Here is a 23280-nt window from a genome sequence, read left to right on the forward strand (position 1 = left end):
TCATCTATGCTTAAAAATTAAAATTAAAAATTAAAAATATGTTCTCCCATGTCATCATATGCTATATGAGATCAAAATTCAAAACAATAAATTAATTTTCTAGAGATTATACAAAAAGAGAGATAAAACAGAAGCATATGTACATGATTATGCATTATAAATTATCCATAATTGGAGATTAGCCCGCCTATAGTCAATTGATTTACCTAACACCGTCAAGGTTATCAAGAGTCTAACTATGATTGATTAGTGGGTGCTTGTGGGAACACTCATGTCGATGGATACCACTTGGTGATCACATGGATAAATCCTATCACATTTCTATCATAAGAAACATTGATCATTTTTGTTTTATTTGTCGTTGATGTTTAATTGCATGAACAACATAAAGTGAAATTTGTAAAACATTTTTAAGCATAGTGTTCATGAGTTCTTCCACTCCACTATGGCTGAGCACCTCAATTCTCGATTTCGAAACTGGGGAGTTGGTGTTCAAGTGGTGCCTTAGTTGGCCGAAACCACCATATGTGCACATTTGTGGTCGATGGCCTCGGACCATGTCAGTGCATTTTTCACCTACAAGTGTAGATAACTATGTCACCGAATACTTCGGATAGAAGCGAAGTCCCACACAAACAAGGATAAGCACCCTCGTCGAGAAAGGTGGAGCTCCCTGAAAAACTCAGTGGGTGGCTTCATCCCAATGACCCCACAACGAGCATGTCCAGGTACAAGTCAAACACTCAATTATTTAAAGGCATATCCCCTCAAGGTAGAGAGGCTTCAACTCTTGGAACTCTCTAAGCGCTCTAGCTCTCTTGCTCATTTATTGTTCTCCTTAACTCAGTCTAGCTCAACTTGACCGACTATATCACCCCATTACTGACATGAACGTCAAAGTGCCTTCCCGGGGACCTCATCAACAAATCTTTAACTCTGTCATGTTTGCATATCTCCTTGTTGCACGACATTGTTCTTCCACCTCGACTTCGTCCAATTCGTAGGATTATCTGTTGCGTATTTGATTCAGCACACATCGAATTGGGCAGCATCACATAGTCAAGCCCTTTTTATTAATCTTCTCCCAATTTTTGTATGCTGGTTTTATCATTTCCTTGCAACTTCCTCAATACATGACATGCCACTTACCATAATCATCACAAGCCAAAGAAAAAACAATGGATACATAGATTAAAATTCCTAATTCAAAAGTTTTTTAAAATCGCATACGCCTTAGTTTCTCCTGATTAAACAAAAGATGCACACCAAAAAAATGAGGTTTGAGTGGCATGGGAAAATAGAGCATCAAGGAAAATAGGAATAACTAGGGGTGTCAATTGGACTGGATTTGGTCCAATCCAATCCAGTCCAATATGAGTCCATTACAAATGGTCCTGATCCAATCCAATCCAATGAATATTTTGGACCAGTCCAGAGATTGTCCAATATGCTCAAATTCCTGTTAATTTAGATTGTTTCAACTCAAACCTGGTCCATTGACACCTATGTTCTTATCTTCTATCAATGGATCAGATATTGGCTCAATCCAATATAAATTCATTATGGAGGACTAGGTCCAATCCAATATGTCATATTGGTCCATCCAGTCCGTCCAAATTCAATATGTCTTGTTGGTCCGTCCAATCCATTTCAAATTGATTTTGATTTGGACAAAGTCCAACCCAAAACCGGTTCATGAACACCCCTAAGAATAACCAATATAACCACATGCATGAAAAGAAATCTTTTATGGGGTCAAATGGAAAAATTAGCAAACATCATATAGGGTGGAAGAAGGTGATTAACCCAATCAAAGTTGGGGGTTTAGGATTGGAAGATATAGGATTAGTCAATCAAGCTTTCCTAATTAAAAGGGTCTGGAATTTAAAAAATAATAGAAATTTATGGTCTAAAATCCTTATCTTGAAGTATGGTCGAGGGAGAGGCTTCTTCAATTTCACGACTTTATCGGGTGACTCGTGGGGATGTAAAAACATAAAATAGGAATCCAATAGAGGATTGTGAACGGCCAAACAACAAATGTTTGGAATAATCATTGGGTTTTTACAATTTCCTCTTAAAACCTACAAACTTTAGGGATCCGTAATAAGTAGATCTAACCCCATATCATCAGTAGCTGACAACATGTCCAATTTGCAATGGAAATCTAATTGATGTCCAATCTTTTCTTCCTCAATCAGTAGTGAACAAAATTCATGCTTTACATACCACCCACGGTCAAAATGAGGAAGATATCTAGAAATGGAGTAATATCATTGTTGTGTCATTCTTTGTGGGCTATTAGCCAATAATGGAGTAATATCATACACCCAGAACCACTTTAGCAACAATTTGCCAAGTTGATAGTGTCCAACCTAGCTACCTGGCACATGCGCCGACCTGGCGACCTACGAAACGTGCTCGCTGACAAATTCGACATGCATACCCCACGACCCTTGGAGGTTGGTCATCGTTCCAAAAGATGGTCAACATGCATGGCAGTTACCTCCGAGGATTTCAGACCAGTTAGACACGACCTCCTGGAGATCTTGGGGACGGTACGTGAGCAAGGCCTATATAAAGGCACCAACCCTAATGACAAGGGGGACAAGTGAGAAGCAAGCAAGTAAGCAAGTTCTACCTCTCAGACTGTGATTTTTAGCTCACAGTCTACTATGAGAGTACTGACTTAAGCATCAGAGTGACCTCACCGGGTTAGCCACCCCGGGTCCTTTGACATTTGGTTCCTTGTAGGTCTCTAACAAGCAACGAAGCTCATCAATTCAGCTCGCCACCAGGCAGCCCAACACCTCATAGGTAGCTCGACACTATAGTCATCTCGCCACCTAGCCTGCCCAGCTCGACTCAGCACAACAGCCAAAGTTCACTTTGGTCTGAGTCATTGGCCACTTGGAAGCAGACCAAATGACGAGATACTTAGCCAAAGAATTCACACCACCAAAATCAATTCATCAATTGGCGTCATCTATAGAAAACACTACAAAAAGCTTTCTCATCCTCTAAAAGGCTAAGTCCTCTTCTTCTAGAAAGCTAAGTCCTCACTTTTTAGAAACTAAAGTTCTCGCTTTATAGTTTCCATTTTTTATGAACTCAAAGACCATGCAGGAAGTTGTTAGCTAATAGACTAAGCAACTCTACCAACTTTATTTCAACTCGGATAAAGCCTCATCAGTCCTCTCTGTGAGGTCCCCTCTACAAAGATGAGCTCTTCGTGGCTTCCACGGGAGTTGGCGGCCAACAAACTGCATGGACACCCTTGCTGGTCGAGCCTTCTAAGGCTCCCGTGCGAGCTGGCGACCTAAAGTCAGTAGTGCCACCCCCGTAGGTCGAGCTCCTAGTAGCTTCTTGTATGAGTGGGTCACCGACATCACGAGGTTGATGCGGTGCAGACATAGCACTAAAGTATCGAACTGGCGAAGACCTCGATACCATATAAGACCCAGTCATCTCTTCAGCATAGGCAAGATCAAGGAGAGTGAACTACGAGTCGCTCCCAAAGACTATGGGCTAAAATACCATATAAGACCCAATCGCATCTTCGGCATGGGCAAAATCAAGGAGAGTGAACTACGAGTCGCTCTCAGAGCCTAGGGGCCAAAATTCTTAACTAGCAAAGACCTCCTCGCCACATAAGACCCAGTCGCCTCTTCGACATGGGCAAAATCAAGAAGCGGACTACGAGTCACTCCCAGAGCCTAAGGAATTGAATCAACGCTTACGAACTCATCGAATTATTCATCCCGGGCCAAAAGGAGAAATTTACTCCCTTCGTCAAGTTACTTTCAGCTCGGGAGTGGGGGGCAAATGATGATGATGGATTTTGCCCTCTAATGATATTGTGACACATGGCACCTCAGAACAACTAGGTAACACCCGGAACCACTTTGGCAACAACTTGCCAAGTTGATGGTGTCCAACTTGGCGACCTGGCACAGGCGCGGCCTGGCAGCCTGGCACATTCGTTGACCTGGTGACCTGCGAGACGTGTTCGCCGATAAATTCAGCATGCATACCCCACGACCCTTGGAGGTTAGCCCTCATTCCGGAAGATGGTCAACGTGCATGGCAATTACCTCTGAGGATTTTGTATCAGTTAGACACGACCTCCTGGAGATCTCGGGGGCGGTACGTGAGCAAAGCCTATATAAAGGCATTAACCCCAATGATAGGGGGCAAGTGAGAAGCAAGCAAGTAAGTTCTAGCTCTCAGACTTTGTGATTTTTAGCTCGTAGTCTACTATGAGAGTATTGACTTAAGCATCGGAGTGACCTCGCCGGGTTAGCCACCCCGGGTCCTCTAACATTTGGTTCCTTGCAGGTCTCTAAAGAGCAACGAAGCTCATCAATTCAGCTTGCCACCAGCCAGCCCAACACCTAGTCAGCTCGGCACCTCACAGGCAGCTCGGCACCTGGTCAGCCCAGCACCTCACAAGCAACTCGGCACTTCATAGGCAGCTCACCACCTAACCTGCCCAGCTCGACTCAGCACGACAGCCAAAGTTCACTTCGGCTTGAGCCATCGGCCATTTAGAAGCAAACCAAATGACGAGGTACTTAGCCAAAAAATTCACACCACCAAAATCGATATTTCATCTTTTTTATATAAGAAAAAGAACCACATGCAACAAAACATCTTTGGAATACAACAACAACAACAAATTTTAAGTTAATGGTGGGGATAGTTCCCCATGATACATTTCTAGTCTTAGTACTATATATCGTGAAGTGCAATTGGAATGAAGACTTAATTGGGATCTCCTCTCAACAACAACAAAAATTGTTCCAATATGATCTATGTCCACACATCTCACAATAAGGTTGAGTCCCACGATAAGATTAGGACCCATGCATGGCATGTGTGGACAATGATTATGTTAGAACGTGTTGGTATAGTTTTTTATTATGAGGAGATCCGATCTTAGTGAGGAGAGCTTTTGATGCAGATAAGTAAATATTCAGGAAATATTGTATAGAAAAGCTTCATTTAGAAGAAACTTTGAAAACTTGGAGAAGCCGATAGTTGTGGACTAACAATCCAGTATGGTCACATACCAGTAAGGCTGCAACTTGGGCCAGGTTAGTCAGAACCCAACTCTATAGTATATATCATATATATAAATATATGTTATATATGTGTGTTTGATTATATCATACATTGAATTGTTTAGATGCATAGTAGTTGTATTGCCACCACCACATACTATAATTTATTTCATTTAAATAATAACTTCGTTTAATCCTAATCGGAAATACTAAAACCTTAATAACATATTTTATATTTTTTGAATATTTTATTCTTTATCTCCTCTCTGTTATTTGCCACCCATAGCTTGTTGCCCATAAAAGATCTATTAAAAGTCATCATAATAAACTATAGTCACTTCAAACACTACTTTTTTTTCCTGAATTTTGTACTTAAAGAACCAATAAAAAATCAACAAAACATAGGATTAATATCTATTATCTATATATTAAATAAAGATAGTGGGCTGAAGCCTCCCCCATTTAGACATGTGGCACTCTAAGTTTTCAGAAAACAGTATTTTAGAAGTAGTTAGTTACAGTTTCAAATAAAATTCAAAATTCAAGTTACTCTTTCAAAATATTTAAATTAATAGATGCATTCTCAACCGAATAAAAAGCATACATGGTGAGACCCATTAAAACTATCACAAATACACCGTTCAAAATTTCTAATATAGAATATTTAAAAAAATGAAATAATTTAGATCATGGACCCATACTTAGTATGGGGACATGCCTAGTATGTAATGAAAATTGATTTAAGATCTAAGATTAAGAAGTTCTACGAGATTTTAAGGGATGGGAAGAAGGTTGGGGTTAAAGAAATTTAGTTTCGGTTAGGGTTGGGGGTTTATAACTTAGGGTTGGCCTCAACCTGACTTGTAGCCCTACACACTAGGAACATCTCCCCATGGATACCTATGGAGACGTTCCCAATGTGCGACTTCAATGGCTTGTTGGCTTGTTGGTTTGAATCTGACTAGGGAGTGTCTAACCCACGAGCTAGGGTCATAACAAAGGGGGCGAGTGGGGGTGTTTGGTTTAAGGAGTTGCCACCTGATTTTTACTAAATTGGGGAGAAATATGAAGTTGGAATGTAAGAATTTGGGGAAATTTTGGAAACACACAGTATAATAATAATAAAAAAAACGTTTTAGTTCCATGATTCCTTAAATGATTCCAAATTACCAAGTCTAACTAGCCTATGTAAGGAATTAAAGTATGAGTGTGGAAGGGGTTTGGCACTACACACGTCTTGGGCCAAGGCCCTAATCTCTATTTCATCCCCTAATGTCTTAAATATTCTTAACGCAAATAAACCACAACTCATGGAATAAGAATGATGGATACCTATCTAGTGCTCAAGGCCCACTGGCAAAGGCTAGTAGAATAGCATTGCCTTAGAAAAAAAAAAGGCTTAAGCCCCATTTTACACAACTAAATGCAATTCTAGCTTTCTATAATGCATGTAACAAGATAAATAACAATATAAAACCATTTGGCCTAAATGATGACCATGTTGATTTTAAATATTATATGAGGAAAGAGAACTATCATTCTATAATGATGCATGGGTAAGAATAATGCAAATGGTTAAACTGATGGTCACAAATTTATGAGCCATACCCTTCATGGAATTCACGCTCCCATGCTTTTTTCAGTAGAGGGCACGAACTCAAGAAAAGGGACTTAGTAAAAGCTCCTTAAAACAAAGCAAACCTATAAAAAAAATGGAGATAGTACTTACCTGAAAACACTTAGAGTCCATTCAGTTTGTAGGAATAGGGGTTTAGAATTGGAATCGGAATGGGCTATTCTGATTCCAATTATTTGGTTGGGCAGAATTGGAATCCCATTCCCATTCCTATTGGAATGACATTCCCCCATTTGAGGGAATGGCCATTCTCTGCCCCTCTTGGGAATGAAATCCCATTCCCGCTGATTTTAATTCTCATTTCCATTCTTGTCTGAACCAAACATATATGGGAATGGACCATTCCGATTCCAATTCTAGAGGATTTTGGTTCTAATTCCGACTATAAACCAAATGGACCCTTAATTCCATCATCTTAAGGCTAGAGACACGAACCAGAATCTCATGTACTTAGACCCTCCAGAGTTGAACATAACCATGAACTCAAGCACCAAAAATGTTGAACTAAAAAACCTCTCAATTCTCTAGGAAGAGAGAATCTCCACTTAGAAAATCTCTTAGCCATTACACATTTGGGATGTCTTGGGAGAATTTGTTAAGAAGGAATGCGTGAACATCCACTGAGTTGATTTCAACTGATGTATTGATGTGTGTCCAAGGAGGTCCCTTTTCATGGAAATAACCTTGGTTTGAACCTAGACAAGAATTAAGGGCGAATTTCACCTACACCTCTACCTTTGATTCCAAAACTTGAATTGTGGAAGGTAATGGCTCTTAAAATGAATTTAGATGCATTTTAAACTTAGGGTCCATTTGGTTTATAATCAGAATTGGAATTGAAATCGTTCGGAATTGGAATCGGAATGGTCCATTCCCATATTCTGTTTGATTTAAACAGGAATGAGAATGAGAATTAAAATCAACAGGAATAGGATTTCATTCCCAAGAAAAAGACAAGAATGGGGGAATGCCATTCTAAAAAGAATGGGAATGGAATTCCGTTTTCGCCCAATCAAACAATTGGAATCAGAATAACCGATTCCAAACCTTTATTCCTGCAAACGAAACGGACCCTTAATTCCCAAGCCAAAATCCCATTTTCCCAGATAATGAGTTAAAAGAGGTGGAAAATGAGTGGAATAACAAAGAGTTTCATCGATGGCATCAATCGCAAGCTAGTAACTATGCAGTGGTCTATACCAACCATGCAAGTGGAACAACCCAGTTAACACACCAACGAGCCTCGAACTAGCCAGCCCTCAGTTGGTCAATTCGAATATAAAACGGGTCAGATTTGGATACTGTGTCCGATCCGATTCGATCCGCTACCCTACAGAGAGTCAGAGACAAAGCAAAAAGCCAAAAACCCATAAAAGAAAGGATGGTCTGAACAGTACTTTTTATTTATTAATAAACATCCAAACAGTACCCACATCTATGGCATTCCATTCTTCTTCACGAAGTTTCCATTCTACATACATTTATTTATGCCGTGTCACTTACTCGCATGATGTCCTATAATGCCAATTGTGCCCTCGCTTGTAAGCCATTGACACTATAACAATCTTATAGCCCCTTGGGTAAAACAGTCACGAAGAGCTCGCTGTAGTTGCCACCAAACCAATGGGGAGCCTGGAAGAGTTGGAGACATGGCGAAAGATCTGTCGTCGCTTCTCTTTGGGGAGGAGGGCTACCTTTAACTACACTGATTCACTAAGAAGCGACTTTCAGCTTTCATTTCTCCATCATCTGCAAACCCTAGTTCTCGTCTCCTTTCTGAAATAAATCCCTAATTTTCTCTTCATAGTTCATTCCACTCCGTCAGAAGCCTCTTAAGGTCTCTCTTCTCTGCAACTGTCAACCGACCGCCGGATGCTGTGCTCCATCTGAGGAATTGATCTGATGTAAGCGCTCTCGCTTCGAATTTCTGGGCACTTTTCCGTTTCAAATTACGGTTAGGAACGAATTGAAGCACTGAAAAGTGAAAACTTTCATTTTTTGACCCCTATTTGAGCTTTCGTACATGGCGAAAGAATTCAATGTCCCGCCCGTAGTGTTTCCTTCCGGCGGGAATCCCGGGAGCGTTCCGCAGCAGCGGCGAGTCCCAACGGCGCCGTTCCAGCCACCTCGCCCTGCAAACCCTAACCTCCCCTTTATGTCATTTGATATTGGATCTGCCCCTCCACCGACATCCTTCTCGGCTCCTGTTTTTGGCGCAACTGGTGTGGGAATTGGTTCTAACTTCGAGGACGAGCCGCCTCTACTTGAAGAGCTTGGAATCAATACTCGCCAAATCTGGAGGAAGACTGTATCGATCTTGAACCCTTTCAGAGTAAACGCCAATCTCCATGAAGATGCTGATTTATCAGGTCCATTTATCTTCCTTATGGGTTTTGGTCTCTTTCAATTGCTCGCTGGGAAGATCCATTTCGGCGTTATCTTGGGTTGGGTCACGTTTGCCTCTCTTTTCCTCTATGTTGTATTCAATATGTTGGCGGGTCGCAATGGGAATTTGGATCTCTACCGTTGTTTGAGTCTCCTTGGTTACTGTATGCTGCCAATAGTGATCTTTTCGGCGTTATCCTTGTTTATTCCGCAAGGAGGAGTTGTTGCATTTTCCATGGCGGCTGTTTTTGTGCTTTGGTCGACGAGGGTCTGCACACGTCTTCTGGTTGAGCTTGCTTCTTGTGGGGATGAGCATCGGGGTTTGATATCTTATGCGTGTTTTTTGATCTATACATTATTTTCTCTGTTAGTTATATTTTAAACGGGACTGATGTTAAGTGCTAGGAACTGAATTCCCTCATTGGGAGTTCCATTTCTTGTAGCTGTAACTCTTTACCTTTAGCATTCATTTTCACTCTGTTTTGCTTTCTTTGTAAAGCCAGCATGAATTTTGGGTCTCACATGGAATGATGGAAATGAAACTCATTCATCAATTCAACATTCTTGGTGGCTTAGCAATTCTTTCTTGTTTTCTTTTATTTTATAGTTAAGTTTGGGTACCTCATTTGTTAATGGAGTTATTTAGTTTCCATTGGAAGATTGCGTACTGTAACTAGGTTTCAACATTTAATCATTAATAATTTATATTTTGAATCTTGTTCCTAGTTACACACATTAGGTGTTTGTAGAATGGGTAAATGGAGTAATGGGCTGTGCTGCTGGAGGTAAATATTCCCTTTTAATTAGTTTCTGTTTTTATGATTATGCTGGGCTCTTCTTTCTTTTTCTTCCTTCTCTTTCAATTTACTTCTCTTTACTTTTCTTCGTGACATTAGTTTTTTCCCCTCTGTGTGGGAGTTAATTGGTTAAATAGTTAAAAGAACTACAATTTTCTGGATATAATTCCTTTTGCGTTAATGAATTTTATTCTTACTATAGAAAAAAGAAAGATTACCAATACAAAAATTAGTCAAGTAATCTGAACTTGGAAAGCACTTGGCATTATTTATTGGGAAGCAATATATGTTAACATCTGAAAAACATTTGTATCATATGTTTCTTTTAATCTTCTCATCATTTTTTCATGTTTTCCTTCGGCATAGATAGAATTTGTCTCATTGAGTTGTGCCATGTCTCTATTTGATGCAATGATGATGTCTTTTGCATTGGTTGCTATGAATGGTGAGAAGATGGAAGGAGAGGACCTGTGAATAGATCTTGGTAGTAGATTTGTTGGTAGATCACGTTTTTGGAGGAGAAATTTGAAGAGGCATTATGTGGTGGTGGGTAAACGATTATACAGCCTTAAAAAAATATGACCTTTGAAATAATAAAAGTAAAAAATTATCAATTTTTTAGTTGCTGATGGCTTGAAATATTCTTCTACCAATAAAATTAAAGGGCATATTGGATTTTGAATCCAACTTTTTTGCAAGAAGGATATGCTTCCCTATCATTCATGTGGTGGAAAATCATAGCTATGGTAGAGGAGGAAAAACTTAAAGAGGACATACCTTACGAATTAAACAACTTTGCATAGACTTGAATACCTTTGTAACTGGCAGTGGCAATTGTCAAAAGTTAGTTGATCTTGTTGTTTTTGGAGAAATTAAGGAGTTTGAAATCATTGACCTACCCATACAGGGTTTCTATTCGTATTTTAGTTCTGTAATCTGCATGTACATCTTTTGCTGCTTGCTTTGCTAAATCCTTTGTCGAGATGAAATGATGAATCAATAGAAGGGTTTTATGAGAGCCTGGGGTCTCTATGTGGTCAGGGCTCTTTTTTGCTGTCCTTTAGAGTTTTAGGATACTTCATTCCATTCAGTTTAGAGATTGGAAAAAGTGGGAGATTCCTCTATAGTGCTTAGATTGTTTGGATGAATACATACTACAAGAGTGAAGAGTCTTTACAGATGCTTGGCGTTGGGGAACATTTTATACAACTGGATGCAATGGTTGGCTTATATTGTAGCTGACCCTTAGCTAAAGCAGAGTGCAGAGAGAGGAGTTCAATTGCTTGATTGTGCTTGTTTTCTTTTTTTCTTTTGTTCTTGTACTTTTCCTTTCATTTATTTTTTGGGTCTTCCCGTTTGTTTTTCTTTATTTTCTTTTGGGATTTGGCATCTAGACTTTCACTAGTTTTACCAATTTCCTATTTTATATGTTTATTGTTATTGATAGCCAATGTGGAAAAAGAAATACTAGGGGTTGTCAGGGAGGACCACATGTTGTAACAGTTTTGTTGACTTTGACATCTAGGTGACTGGTCTCATTCATTCTTGCTAATTCTGTAATTTCTAAGGTGCTGGTTAGACTGGATATGTGGAGAGAAAAATTCTCCTTAGTTCATTTGTTAGAGTGGAGACTTTAATGCATCATGGAAAACTGCTTCACTGTTTCCTCTTTGGCCAGGTTTGTTTGGGGTTGGGGGGCCGAGTTGGTCAATGGGAAAGTTGACCAACTTTCCCATGTTCTTTTACTAGTGAAGTGTGGGACCTGTGTAAACAAAACTTTCCCGGGCAGGATTTTGGAAACTTACCTGAGATGGTCTTACCCATCTCCTAGGTGGGTAATTTACTTACGCATGGAACGGGGAAATTGGCCAAACTGTATAGGACTAAAATATTCCTATCAGAATAAAAAAGTTAGGGGTCCTTTAGGAAGTTTGCTCACTTATCCAACTAATACTTTTTGTAAAAAGAGCATGGGCAAATGTACTTATCGGGGTAACACTTACTGGGGTAAATGCATTTACCCAGGTAAATAATTTACTGCCAAATGAACGTGGTCTTTGTGCAATTTGGTTTGTATTGGCAGGGTAGATGTAGTGAAAGTGATAATGAAAATACAACGGAAATTATCAGGTAAGGGAATTTATCAAAAAAAAATCAGGTAAGGGAAATTTAATGTTTTTTTTTTATCAATAGGGAAATTTAATGCTTTCATTCTCCCTATTTGATAAAAATCACTTATGTTAATGTACCTGTTCTGATTTCAACTTCCAAATGTTGGTAGGTTTATGTGAATATATTAGACATTCCATACATGCTTAGGTTTGGCTCTTCAGTGTTGCCATTGGAAGTGTAGTGTGGTTGCTCATAGGATGAGATGGAGTTAGTTCAAGAGGGGGCACCCATTTTTTAGAGTTGGTAGTAAGCAAAATGACTTCTTCCTCTTGCTTTGAGGGCTACGATCACATCCAATTTTATAATCATTTGCATAGTTGTCAAGCAACACTTGTGTGATAAAACATCTTTTCTTGGGCTACAATCACATCTGCTTGTTCGCTCGCTTCACTTGCTCATTGAAGCTCCGAGAACCCCCTATTTGCTAATGTTGTTCATTCATTCATTGCAATAAAATATCTTCTTAAAAGGCAATGGAAGTTATAAAATCATTATTTTTTGTGAGAAATAAGAATTTCAGACCCTAACATAGACTTGTTCGGGCTTGCCTCGAGGGGCGTGGTATAAAGGCGACTCATGGAATCAAGAATGCAATATGTTTTACATCACATTAGCTATTTGAAGCAATGCAATTAAAGAGAAAAAGAGATTGTGGGTTTTACATGCTTGAAAATGCTTTATATGTTTTCTTTTATTTTTAAATTTTCACTTGAATATGCTTTACATGTTATGCTTATGTATTTTAATTTTAGGTAATAGGTTTTTTAAAACATTTATTTTAAAACTTAAGTTTATATTTTTTATTAACATTATGTTTGATATTTTTTGGCATTTTTTTTGAATTTTCTGATTTTTTAGCCTTTTTTATTTGGTAATTTTGTGCCTTTCTAAGAAAGGCACACGCCTTGCCTTGCACCTCAGGTGCAAATTGGCCCTTGCGCTTTTTTTGCGCCATGCACTTTTAAAATAGTGTAGAACTACTAATATAATGGTATACAACCTATCAAAGCAGGGAGTGAACAATCAGCAACTCTTTTGGGGTACAAATGGGATGATGCTCAATAAAAAATCCACATAGCCAAAGGAAGAATTGCAATTGTGATATTGGCAGCACTACTCTCCTATATATGTGGTGCACAATTGTGATATTGTGTGATGATGTTGCAGCAATTTCTTTGATGTAGGTGCACGTAGGTGCCAGGGGGGTCAGCAAGATGGAGGAGAGAATGACGGTGCTCTATGCTAGCCTGGTTGGTAGAGTTGTTGGGAGAGAGATGGAGGTTGAGAAGGTTGAAGCTTGGGCGGTTTTAGAGTGGGGAAAGGAGAGGGTTATGGGGGTGAGAAAGCTGAATGGAGGGTTGTTGCTATCCATGTTCCACAATAGGCATGTGTGGAGTGGGTCTTGGAATATGAGAAAACAAAAAAGAGAAGCCTTGACTTGAGGCTTGATTGGTGGTTCTCGACGACATATGCGTCTGTAGGTTGATGAAGAAGGGCGATGTGGATTGGGGTGATTGACATCTCTTTGCATGCTTGGAGTATCCTCACCTTCGAAGGAATAGGCAATAGGCATGAAAGGTTCTTGAAATATGATGACAAAAATAAGTCTTGGAAGAAGTTGGACATGGCCAGAATCTTGGTTGAAGTTGATGTGATCTTTTCCATCCCACACATGATGGTTCTTGAGCTTGCTGGAGAAAAATATGGCCTAAGGGTGATTATTGAAGAGAAAGCGAAACCTTTTCAAGAACGGAGGAAGGAACGGAAGAGCAGTAGGTGGTTGAAGAGGTAAGGGAAAAGGAAAAGGAGGGAGAAAACAAAGTTGTAGAGGTCTCAAGTAACAATGGTGCGGAGGAGACGGAGGAAGATGGGGAGTCAAAGAGCTGGGGGTTGGGGGAGGAGGAAGGAGAAAAGGGTGACATGGCAGGGATGACATTAATAGACGATCAATTAGAGAGTTTGAAATTGGGTGGTCGGCTGGGAGGTGTCCGCGTGACAAAAGAATTTAACAAGACATTAGTAGTTCAAAATTTGGGCAAAAGATTGGAGGGGGGTAGGCATAAAACATAGGTGGTGGTAGCAGGTAAACAAATGAAGGAAGTTAGCAGTGGGGGGCACAATTTTAAGAGAATTAGTAAGAGTTTTGAAAAATCGAATGCAAGAGGTTTTAGGGGTAAAGGGTATTTTTGGAAAATTAAGTTTGGGACTTACAGGTTTAAGGAAAAAGAGTCAGAGCAAAGTTGGCTTGGGGATCTCAGCAGACGAATGGGTCTGGCTTGATGCAAGGTTTGAGGGAGAAAAGAAGACTACTGTTCGATGGTGGAGAGGCCAAGGAATTGGGGAAGACCAAGATCAATGTATGTGTGCAGTTGACAAGCAGCTGAAGGTAATGCCAGGTTGGGAGAGGAAGTGTTTGAAAGCCCATTCAAGACCTGAGGTGGGTCCCCTCTTCGATCCAGATTTGCTCGTCTGGTCTCTAGCTTCAAAATTCAATTTCTCGGGGGGGGGGGGGGGGAAGGCACGGGGAGTGCAGAGGACACAAAGAAGGAACATGACAGTGATAACCAAGAGGAGTCTGTTTTGGCGTTTGATGGAGGTCCTATCCGGTTCAAGATCTTTGGAGATTATTGCATGTCTGAATACTGAGGTGAGTTTACATGTTTTTAGCTCTACAAAGGCATTGAAAGAGAGCAACAAGGAAAGGGAGGAGCAGGAAATCAGAGTTAAAGAAGAGGTAGGTAGGGGAATCATAGGAAAGAGAAAATTTCCTGACTTGGAAGAAAGAAGTGAGCAGCAGCAGAGGGTCTATAATAGAAAAGAAGAGTTATCTCTCAAGGAAATGAAGAAGGGGGGTGAGAAAGGGGGAAGTGAGAGTGAAGGAGGTATTGGGAGAGGAGTTAAGGGAGGTAGGAGAGTCGGCTGTAGGTCTTGAGGGGGAGAAGGATACAAAGGTGGAAGGATCTGAGAGAAAAGGGTACCCATCACATTAAAGACGTCACATGTCTACCTACCATTTCATTGATTAACATTAAAGATGTCAAATGTGGTGTCTCACCCTTTCATTGGCTCATGGTTTTATTTCACAGTGCAGTTTCTTTGCCTAGTATTTGCCTTAATTTATTAAATATATTGATTTTGGAAAGCACTTGAAATTATTGGAAAGCAACATATGTTAACCTCAGAAAATACTTGACCTTTGGCCTCAAATGTTTCTTTTAAGCTGTCAGTGTATCATGTTTTTTGGTCCTTTGGAAGTTTGGCATAGCTAGATATTTATCTCACATTCTGAGTTCTGCTGGCACTCTTATGTGTTGCCAATTATGGTGCCATCTGCATTGTTGGCTGTTGATATAGTAGTCCTTAAGAGATGGCAGGAATGAACCTGGGGATGAAAGTTGGTAGTTTGGTAGCTTAGGTTAGGGGAAACTGGGAAAAGTTTGAAGAGCATAATGTGGTGACTGCTGGGTAAAAAATTATGGAAGCTTTAAAAATATGATATTGGAAATAATTCGATGAAATTCTGAAGTTTCTGCATCTGCTGATTGCTCGAGATGTTATTTTTCCAATAAAGCTTTAAGGGTGTCTTGGTTATTGCTTGCAACCTTTCTCAAGGTTAGGGTATATTTCCTTACTGTTCATCATTAGGATCTCAGGTTACCTCATTCTATGATTTAGGGATTGGCAATATGGGGGATTCCTCTATGATGCTTGGATGGATGGATATGTATAATGAGGGTCTATGAAGGAATTTATTTAGTCACAGAGGCTTGGGCTTTGGCTGTTGGTGAACATTCGATACAACTGGATGCCATAATTGGCTTATGTTGTAGTTGACCCTTTTGCCATAGCAGAATGCAGAGAGAGTAATTTAATTGCTTGATTCCGCAGTATCTTTGATTCTTCTGATGTAGTTTTGCATTCATTTTAAGTTCTAGGACTTCCTTTTTCTGGTTCTTTATTTTTCTTTTGGGCTTTGGCACGTACACTTATTGCTTTTGGCCATCCCTTTTTTTTGTGTTTTTGCTATTGATAGTCCCCGGGGGGGTGTCTAGGGGTTATTATAAGGAATATAATGATTTAAATTTTTTTTTTTTTTCCAATTCGTGGTCTTATTCATTCTCTCTGGTTCTATAATTTTAGGGGTCTGGTTAGAAAAATGTTTTTCCTTGGGTTATTGTTAGAGTGCAATCTTAATGGATCACCAAAACCTACTACACTTTCCTTTTTGTGCAATTCTATTTGCATGATGGAGGCAGAGCTAGTCATATGTGGATGAAAAAGGCAGTGGAAGTTATTGGAGAAGGGATATTCGATACTTCCCTTTCCCCTGTTTGGGAAAACGTTCATTTGACTTGTGCTATTCCAAACTGCTTTGATTCAACTTCCTTATATTGATAGGTGAATATCTTAGGTATTCCATCATATGTTTGGATTTGGATTGTACTGAGCAAAATGACTTCTTGATTTGAGGGTGATCATCACATCCAATTTTGTATTAAGTGCATAGTTGTCAGGTCATTTGAAATGTGAATAACCTTATTCAGAAGGTGGATGTGTAAGAGAATTGTGAATGCTGAGATGGATGAGTAGGAAAACCAAAAAGGAATGATGGAAAGTATATTAGGATGGTTCGGTCAAATGCAGAGAAAACCTTCTATGGTGCCTATGAGAAGAAGTGATCTGTTATAACTTACAAGTTGAAGGGTCTAGAAGAGCCAGAGGCAGACCACAGAGGACATGGGTTGAAGTATTGAATTTTTTTGATGGCACATAGTACGTTTTTTTTTTTTGAAAGTGCGCTTTTGTATTATAAAAAGGAGAGATTCCATTCAAAATGCATACAATATAGTATATCCCTCAATTCTTGTATGTACTCCAGTACAAAAATCATCCTTATATAGCTTAATCATTGTCTTCAATAATTTGTTGTCAATGATTGCAGAAGTGCCTGTAGTGAAAACCAGCAAAATCTTTATAGGATTTCATCTTGAAAAAAACAGCATCCTTTTCATCTTTCTAATAACAGCTTCTATTGGACTTCAGTAGTCTTAAAAGATTTTGTTTTTCCATCTTTCTAAAAACCAGCAAAATCCCCCAGAAAATGTTCCCTTTGTTTTTTCTTTTCTTTGTTTAGGTGCAGGTGGAACTTGTTGGTTGAGGTGAAGAGATTGTTTGATCTGACTGCATTTCCTTGGCCCAAGTGGAAGTCTAGTGGAGATGCACAAGGGAAACGATGCTATGGATCATTTGGGAAGAAAGATATGTAGGAATTTTTCTTGAGGAGTGATACACTGGGTTAGAATATTGGACTTCTTTTCACATTTTTTTCTTTTGATGACATGGAGAAACTAGGGTGAAGTCGCGGAAAGTTCTGTTCAAAAAAGAAGCCAACACTTTCTCTTTGGTCACCTCCCACTCCCAGTGAAGAATGCAAACTAAAATTGATAGGAGTAGCCAAGGCAATCCCGGCCTATTTGGGGTAGGGGGTGTATTCAGAGATAAAGGACATGCTGCTTTGTTCTTGGGACCAGTGGAAGTGGAGGACTCAATCAGGGCTGAATTCCTTGTACTTGTAATAATTCAAGGGATTCAGATAGTAAAAGACTTGAATTTGGACAAGCTGATTGTCAAGGGGGACTCTAAGTTAGTGGTGGGATGGCTTAAGAAGCTGAAGACTGCCACTTGGGTGTTTAAGTATGAAATAAGAAGTTAAAATGGTTAACTAGCAAATTGACCTTGAAGATACAAATTGGTGAGACGATCATCAGCAAATGGGATGGCTGATACCTTAGCTAACCAAAGGGTCAATAGGGATCATTTATATTGGGCTCAGTTTTAATATGTTCTGTTATGACTTTACTTTCGTGAGTGGTGTAATCTCACGCCTCTCCACGGGATTCTTGTACCGTTGTCTATATTGATCTTCCCTAATAAAACTTAAAGTTATAAAAAAAAAGAAAGTAAACTTGTAGTGTATTAGCAAATGAGAGATAGATTCTTTTATCTGATCACAGAAGCAACACTGATTTTCCGGTGTCATTCCTTTGGAAAGCAGTATGTCTAAATTTCCTTCCATCATCCGGATCTCTCATTCCCTGGTGTCCAAATTTCCTTGTATGTGTAATTTGCCCCAAGTGCTAATCCAAGGAATGGGAGCATTCCACTTAAACATCCTAAAATGGTTGCCATTTCCCGTTATGTTTGAAACATTACCAATGGGAGTCAGCACACTTTTCTGGATATTTATTTTCAGACTTGAAACAGCTTCAAAGCATATTAACACACTCAAGAATGGTAAATACACATGTTTGGTTCAGTAGAAAATTGTTGAATCATCGGCCAACTGGAACATGACTCCTTGCTTTCCGTTTCATGCCAAATTTGTTTAGAGAGCATCACCTTTCCTCTTTTCTCCACCAAACTGATTTGGGTGGGGGCCTTATGATAGAGGAGCTGGGAAAAGAAAGAGGAAATTTGCTCTTGCTATTGCTGGAGGGTGTTTTTTCTAGTGAAGAAAAAAAAAGGTTATAACACCTGTGAGGGCTGTGCAGTTACCGGTCTCACTCTGTCTATGGTCTCATATGTACATAGCCATATTCTTTTTGATACATTTCACGCCCCATCATCTGGTTGCGTAGATCCTCTGTTGTATGACTTGTAAATGTGGGACGTCCACACCATTAATTCATTATTTGTTGCTACGTTCCGGTCCACATGTCTAGAATTCGGGCTTCTTATTCTCCATGGAATTTCTGTGTCCTTGTAAGCTGTTGATCACTTTTAGAGTCTCCTCTCCTTCATGTCAAATCTGACATGGGCCAAATTCCTTTCGCATGAGCATTGTGTAGGGCTTCGCATTCAAAGCCATGGTCCCCTATGCCTTAAAATCTCCACTTATGTTATTGGATGGTTGGCTCCACATTTATGTTTATTTGCCTTTCACCCCCAATTGTTCAACCCAATATAAGGTTTAGGCCTTCTCCCCCCACTCCTTAAAAAGGGAAATCTCATTGAAAGTTGAAACTCACCCATTAATGTACATTTATAACAATTTAAAGGGAAAATTACAAATACATCCTTATTTTTTTGTGATGAAGACCCCTCTGAACTTCTACTTAGCAATAAATACCCCCTCTATTAGAGTTTCATTAGCTAAATTCGAAAAAGATTCTCACTCAGTTTTGTAAAAATTTTTAAATCCTCAAACTACCCATTTTTATTTATTTGAATGATTTATGATTAGATTATTTTTCTACATATAACATTGAAGTCCTCTTAGTTGCTCTAATAGATTCTTGCAGATTTTTTTGTTGTATTCAATATTCAAATGAAATAGTAGAGGTTTCTTTTTAATCAAGAATTTAATTTTTTTCTATGCCATTAAAATGTTCTTGTTATTTTAGTTGATTTCATTTGGAGAAATAGAGGTAGTTTTGGTCAATTAGGATTTTAAGAGAAAAGGGTGAGGAAAGAAAAGAAAGTTTAAGTGGGCATTTGGTAATTTAATGCATTATTTTTTGCAAAGTGAGAATTTAGAGGGGTCTGGGGTCTTTGTAATTTATCCCAGTTTAAAACTTCCAACATCCCCATTTACCACACTATGCTCTTTTGTATTGGTATCAATTCCTCCATGTCACTGTTCCTAAGGCTCAAAGGAGTACAAATGTAATATGTGGAGTGTCAAACTTTATATTTTGTACTATTTTATATGTATTTACACTGTATATATTTGCATTTGTGCTCTTTACAAACTGAGCCTAAGTAAAAATTTGCGAGATAAATGTAAATTCCCAGCATAAAAAAAAAAGTTTTGGCTTTGCGCCTATCCTCGTCTGATATTTGGCGTCAAGTGGGTGGTCACTGGTCAGACGGCTATGGATTAGGGGAAACCATCACCACTATTAACCACTTTGGGCTCATTTGTTTTAAAACTCCTATGCTTAATTCTACTCATGTTGTGGTTAACTTGGAGCTTTTTCAATATGATTTTGCTATTTTTTCTTGCAAGATTTTGCTAATTTTATGGCACAAATAATCTTTTCTACAAGTTCAAGATTGAGTGATGAGATCAACAGGCGATGAGACCCAGCCCTTGTCCTTTGGTCTCACGCACCCAACACTGAAATATTTCATTGGAATTAGAGATAAGAAATTTAAAAACCAGACATATATAATCCAGGAAAGCTCCTACCACAAGAATTAAAGCTGAACAATTTGATGAGGATGGATATCAATTAAATAAACAAGATCTTTTGGTGATGAGTAAGAACAAAGATATCAATTTTGGCAGAGATATCATTCTTATTTATTCTCTCTCTTGTGAGGCTCTCAAATATTTTGCATGGCCAAAATCCCACAGAAATGAAATGGGTCCACTAATCAAATATTTTTCTATGATGTATTGTTGCTTGTCCTATATCTATACGGTAGTTGGCTGGTTTAGATGGTGCCCACGTAACATTTATTGATGGATTTCGTTTTCTTCTTTGGTAGGATTCTAACTCTACGATACGCCTACTCTACATATTTTATTTCTTTAAAAAAATGTGAGCCGTGGATCTAGAGTTGGAATCTCCTGCCCATTAGAACTCTGTCCACGCCTGCCCACAATACATTACCTCCGTGAATTGGGAATATATTCCCCTGCATAATATTATGCAGATGATACATTACCTCCGTGAATTGGGAATATCTTCCCCTGCATAATATTATGCAGAGGATAAATGTTCTCCATGTATAACTGTGATAAATGTGGCAGAGTTTTCGTGTGGGCAAGAGATCCGAGACTCGTTGTTGTGGTGGAGGTGGTGGTGGTGATGGGTTCGTCTTTCAAGTTCTCCCTGGGCCATGACTACGACCAACTTCCGTCCTTATTCTTTCTATATATATATTTTCTTGTCGAATGGATCTCTCTCTAATAAGAGGAGGTAATCTTTCTTTATTTGGGTGGAAGTGGGTTTAGTCAACTACATTCACCAAAGCATCTCTGCAACTGCAAATCTCATGATCAACTGATCAAACCATCAAATATAACCCTCCCTATTAGACCTCTAAACAATAATAGTATAATACTAAATTCCAGAGCCCCACAAACCTTTCAACAATTGTTCGTAGAAAAAGGGTTAAGGGTCCACGGATCATCCTTGCTTCTATGTGAACAGCGAGACTCTGTAGTCTTCTCATGACAAATTGCCACGCCACGATAGGTCAGCGTGGAACAGTTCATGGTGGTTGATCTTTGGAAAACTTATTTTGTCCCAAAGTGAAATCGTTGTAGATTTGTTGGAGGGCGCTCCGCTAACTGCGCCCACATTAGATTTTATTATATAGTTAATCTCCAATCTCCAACGTTGTAGCGGTGGTATTGGAACCAGACAAGGTCACCATGGCTTCTCCCAGTTCCAGCGCAGATTTCGGGGGAGGAGAAGGACGAGGTGGATCAAGCTGCAATGGATCAGAGAGCCCTGAAGATGACGATGATCTCTTCGAGATTGACCTTGACGTAGTCGACAACCTCCCTCCGCCTTTCTACTGGGAGAGCTGTTCCACTGCAACGGACTGTGCTCTTCTCGCCAATTGCCTGCTACCTATCTCCGACGTTTCCAGCGCCGTTCCGGTTCAGTCGATCACCAGTCCAACGTCGAACATTTTCATGATGATAGGAACCCTTCCGGACGAACTCCTCAAGTTTCCTGTTCCCGTTGTTAAGGGCTTTGTTCGCTTCTCTGGTGTGGACCATGACACCGGAGGCCCCGACTCACGCAGATGGAGCTTCGAACACGACCACCACGGCAAATTCTCCGCCAGATGTAGTTCCATGTACGACTCTGCTCGGTGGAGCTTCGAGCAATATGACTGCACTAAAGAATCTAAAACAGAACACAGCAGCAGTGACTCTAGCAGGTGGAGCTTCGAACATGTCCCCGGCAAAGACCACGGACAACAGCAGATCGATTTTAGCAGGCGGAGTAGTTTCGAAGATGTCTACTTCAAGGACACCACGCGGCATAATCCAAGGGTAAGACCCAAACGGCAGTTCCCCACTACTTCTCCTTCTTGGCACCGGAATCTGATACATGATCAGATCAAAGACGGTGGATGAGGGGTTCTCTGCAATTGTCTATCCAACTAGTCCAGTGGACAAACTCTTAATACATGTAACACACCTTCTTGCTATTCGCTCAGTGCTACAAATTTGTGCCATACAGAGAACATTCTCTTAACTACTATAGTTAGTTTCTCTCTACTGTTCTAGTAAGTTTTGAACATCCTCTACGGCTGTACTCTTCCACTCATGACCCATCAACACGCAGAGGGGGGAGAGAGAGAGAGAGAGAGAGAGAGAGAGAGAGAGAGAGAATTGGCATCTGGGTAACTACAAGTCTACAAGCCAACATGACAAAAGAAGCAATGGCCAAGACCAGGAGAACCCTTCTCTGGTCTGTCATGAACATTTTACCTGGCTGCGTCTGCTGCAGCATCAGAAAACATAATTTCCCTGCACGACTGGTGTCCAAGAAAAGCAATCATCTTTCCTTAATTCGAAACTGGAAAATACAGCCATGGATGATCTAACAATTAATGGAATTGTTATAGCAAATATGATAGATCAGTATTCAGTACACACCATATAATCTGGCACAGGAAGATAACATATTGCAGGTAGGCATCCTCATGAAGGTGTCTGAGCAGATTAGAACTTCTAGTATCTATCAGAAGGAAAATGGAAAGCAGAGTATCTGGTGAACACGGTCCCTGAATTTCTAACCTGGGGGGCTAGGAGGTTTAAGTGGTACTAACATCTTTAACACACCATAAGTGAACCATATTTGACAGTTTCTTGATTCCAACATCAAGAGATAGCAGACATAAAACGTTATCATCACCAAGAACCACAGAAACACTACTCACATGCATCCTTGAGAGACGACAACTCAGAGAAATTGTCATTACAAGGAATGGCTTGTCCACTGCATTTAATGTCCTGTGAGGCCGATGGCTTGGTTCCTAGTGCTTCTTAATCAGTTGCAGAGATAAATGTCCAAATGAATAAATCAAAACTTGAAAGAACATTAGGTTGATTCATGAGACCCCAGACCAGAGGAGGAATATTCGATCTCCTACTTGGATACGGAAGACTGAGTAAAAGAAATCAAGTGTTCCTTCTAATCTCTCACTTCATTGGTTCTTTCTCTCAAGTATATCCACTGGATTAACAAAGTGGCAA

The 23280-nt window shown here is 39.7% G+C and overlaps 1 protein-coding gene across 1 annotated transcript; it reads left to right on the top strand.

Annotated features, from left to right (window-relative positions):
- The first annotated feature begins 8282 nt into the window (after window positions 1-8282).
- On the top strand, window positions 8283-9645 carry LOC148847391 (uncharacterized). The gene has a single exon (XM_088949882.1). It carries the CDS (start codon window positions 8723-8725, stop codon window positions 9464-9466), a length of 744 nt encoding a protein of 247 aa, XP_088806008.1. The 5' UTR covers window positions 8283-8722; the 3' UTR covers window positions 9467-9645.
- The last annotated feature ends 13635 nt before the right edge of the window (window positions 9646-23280 follow it).

The sequence above is a fragment of the Nelumbo lutea genome, chromosome 6 (genome assembly GCF_056320005.1).
Source record: "Nelumbo lutea isolate HS-2025 chromosome 6, American lotus-T2T, whole genome shotgun sequence".
Taxonomy (NCBI): domain Eukaryota; kingdom Viridiplantae; phylum Streptophyta; class Magnoliopsida; order Proteales; family Nelumbonaceae; genus Nelumbo; species Nelumbo lutea.

Bases quoted from the DNA above. Each gene is read 5' to 3' on its own strand.
- LOC148847391 (XM_088949882.1), top strand. From the start codon at position 8,723: ATGGCGAAAGAATTCAATGTCCCGCCCGTAGTGTTTCCTTCCGGCGGG.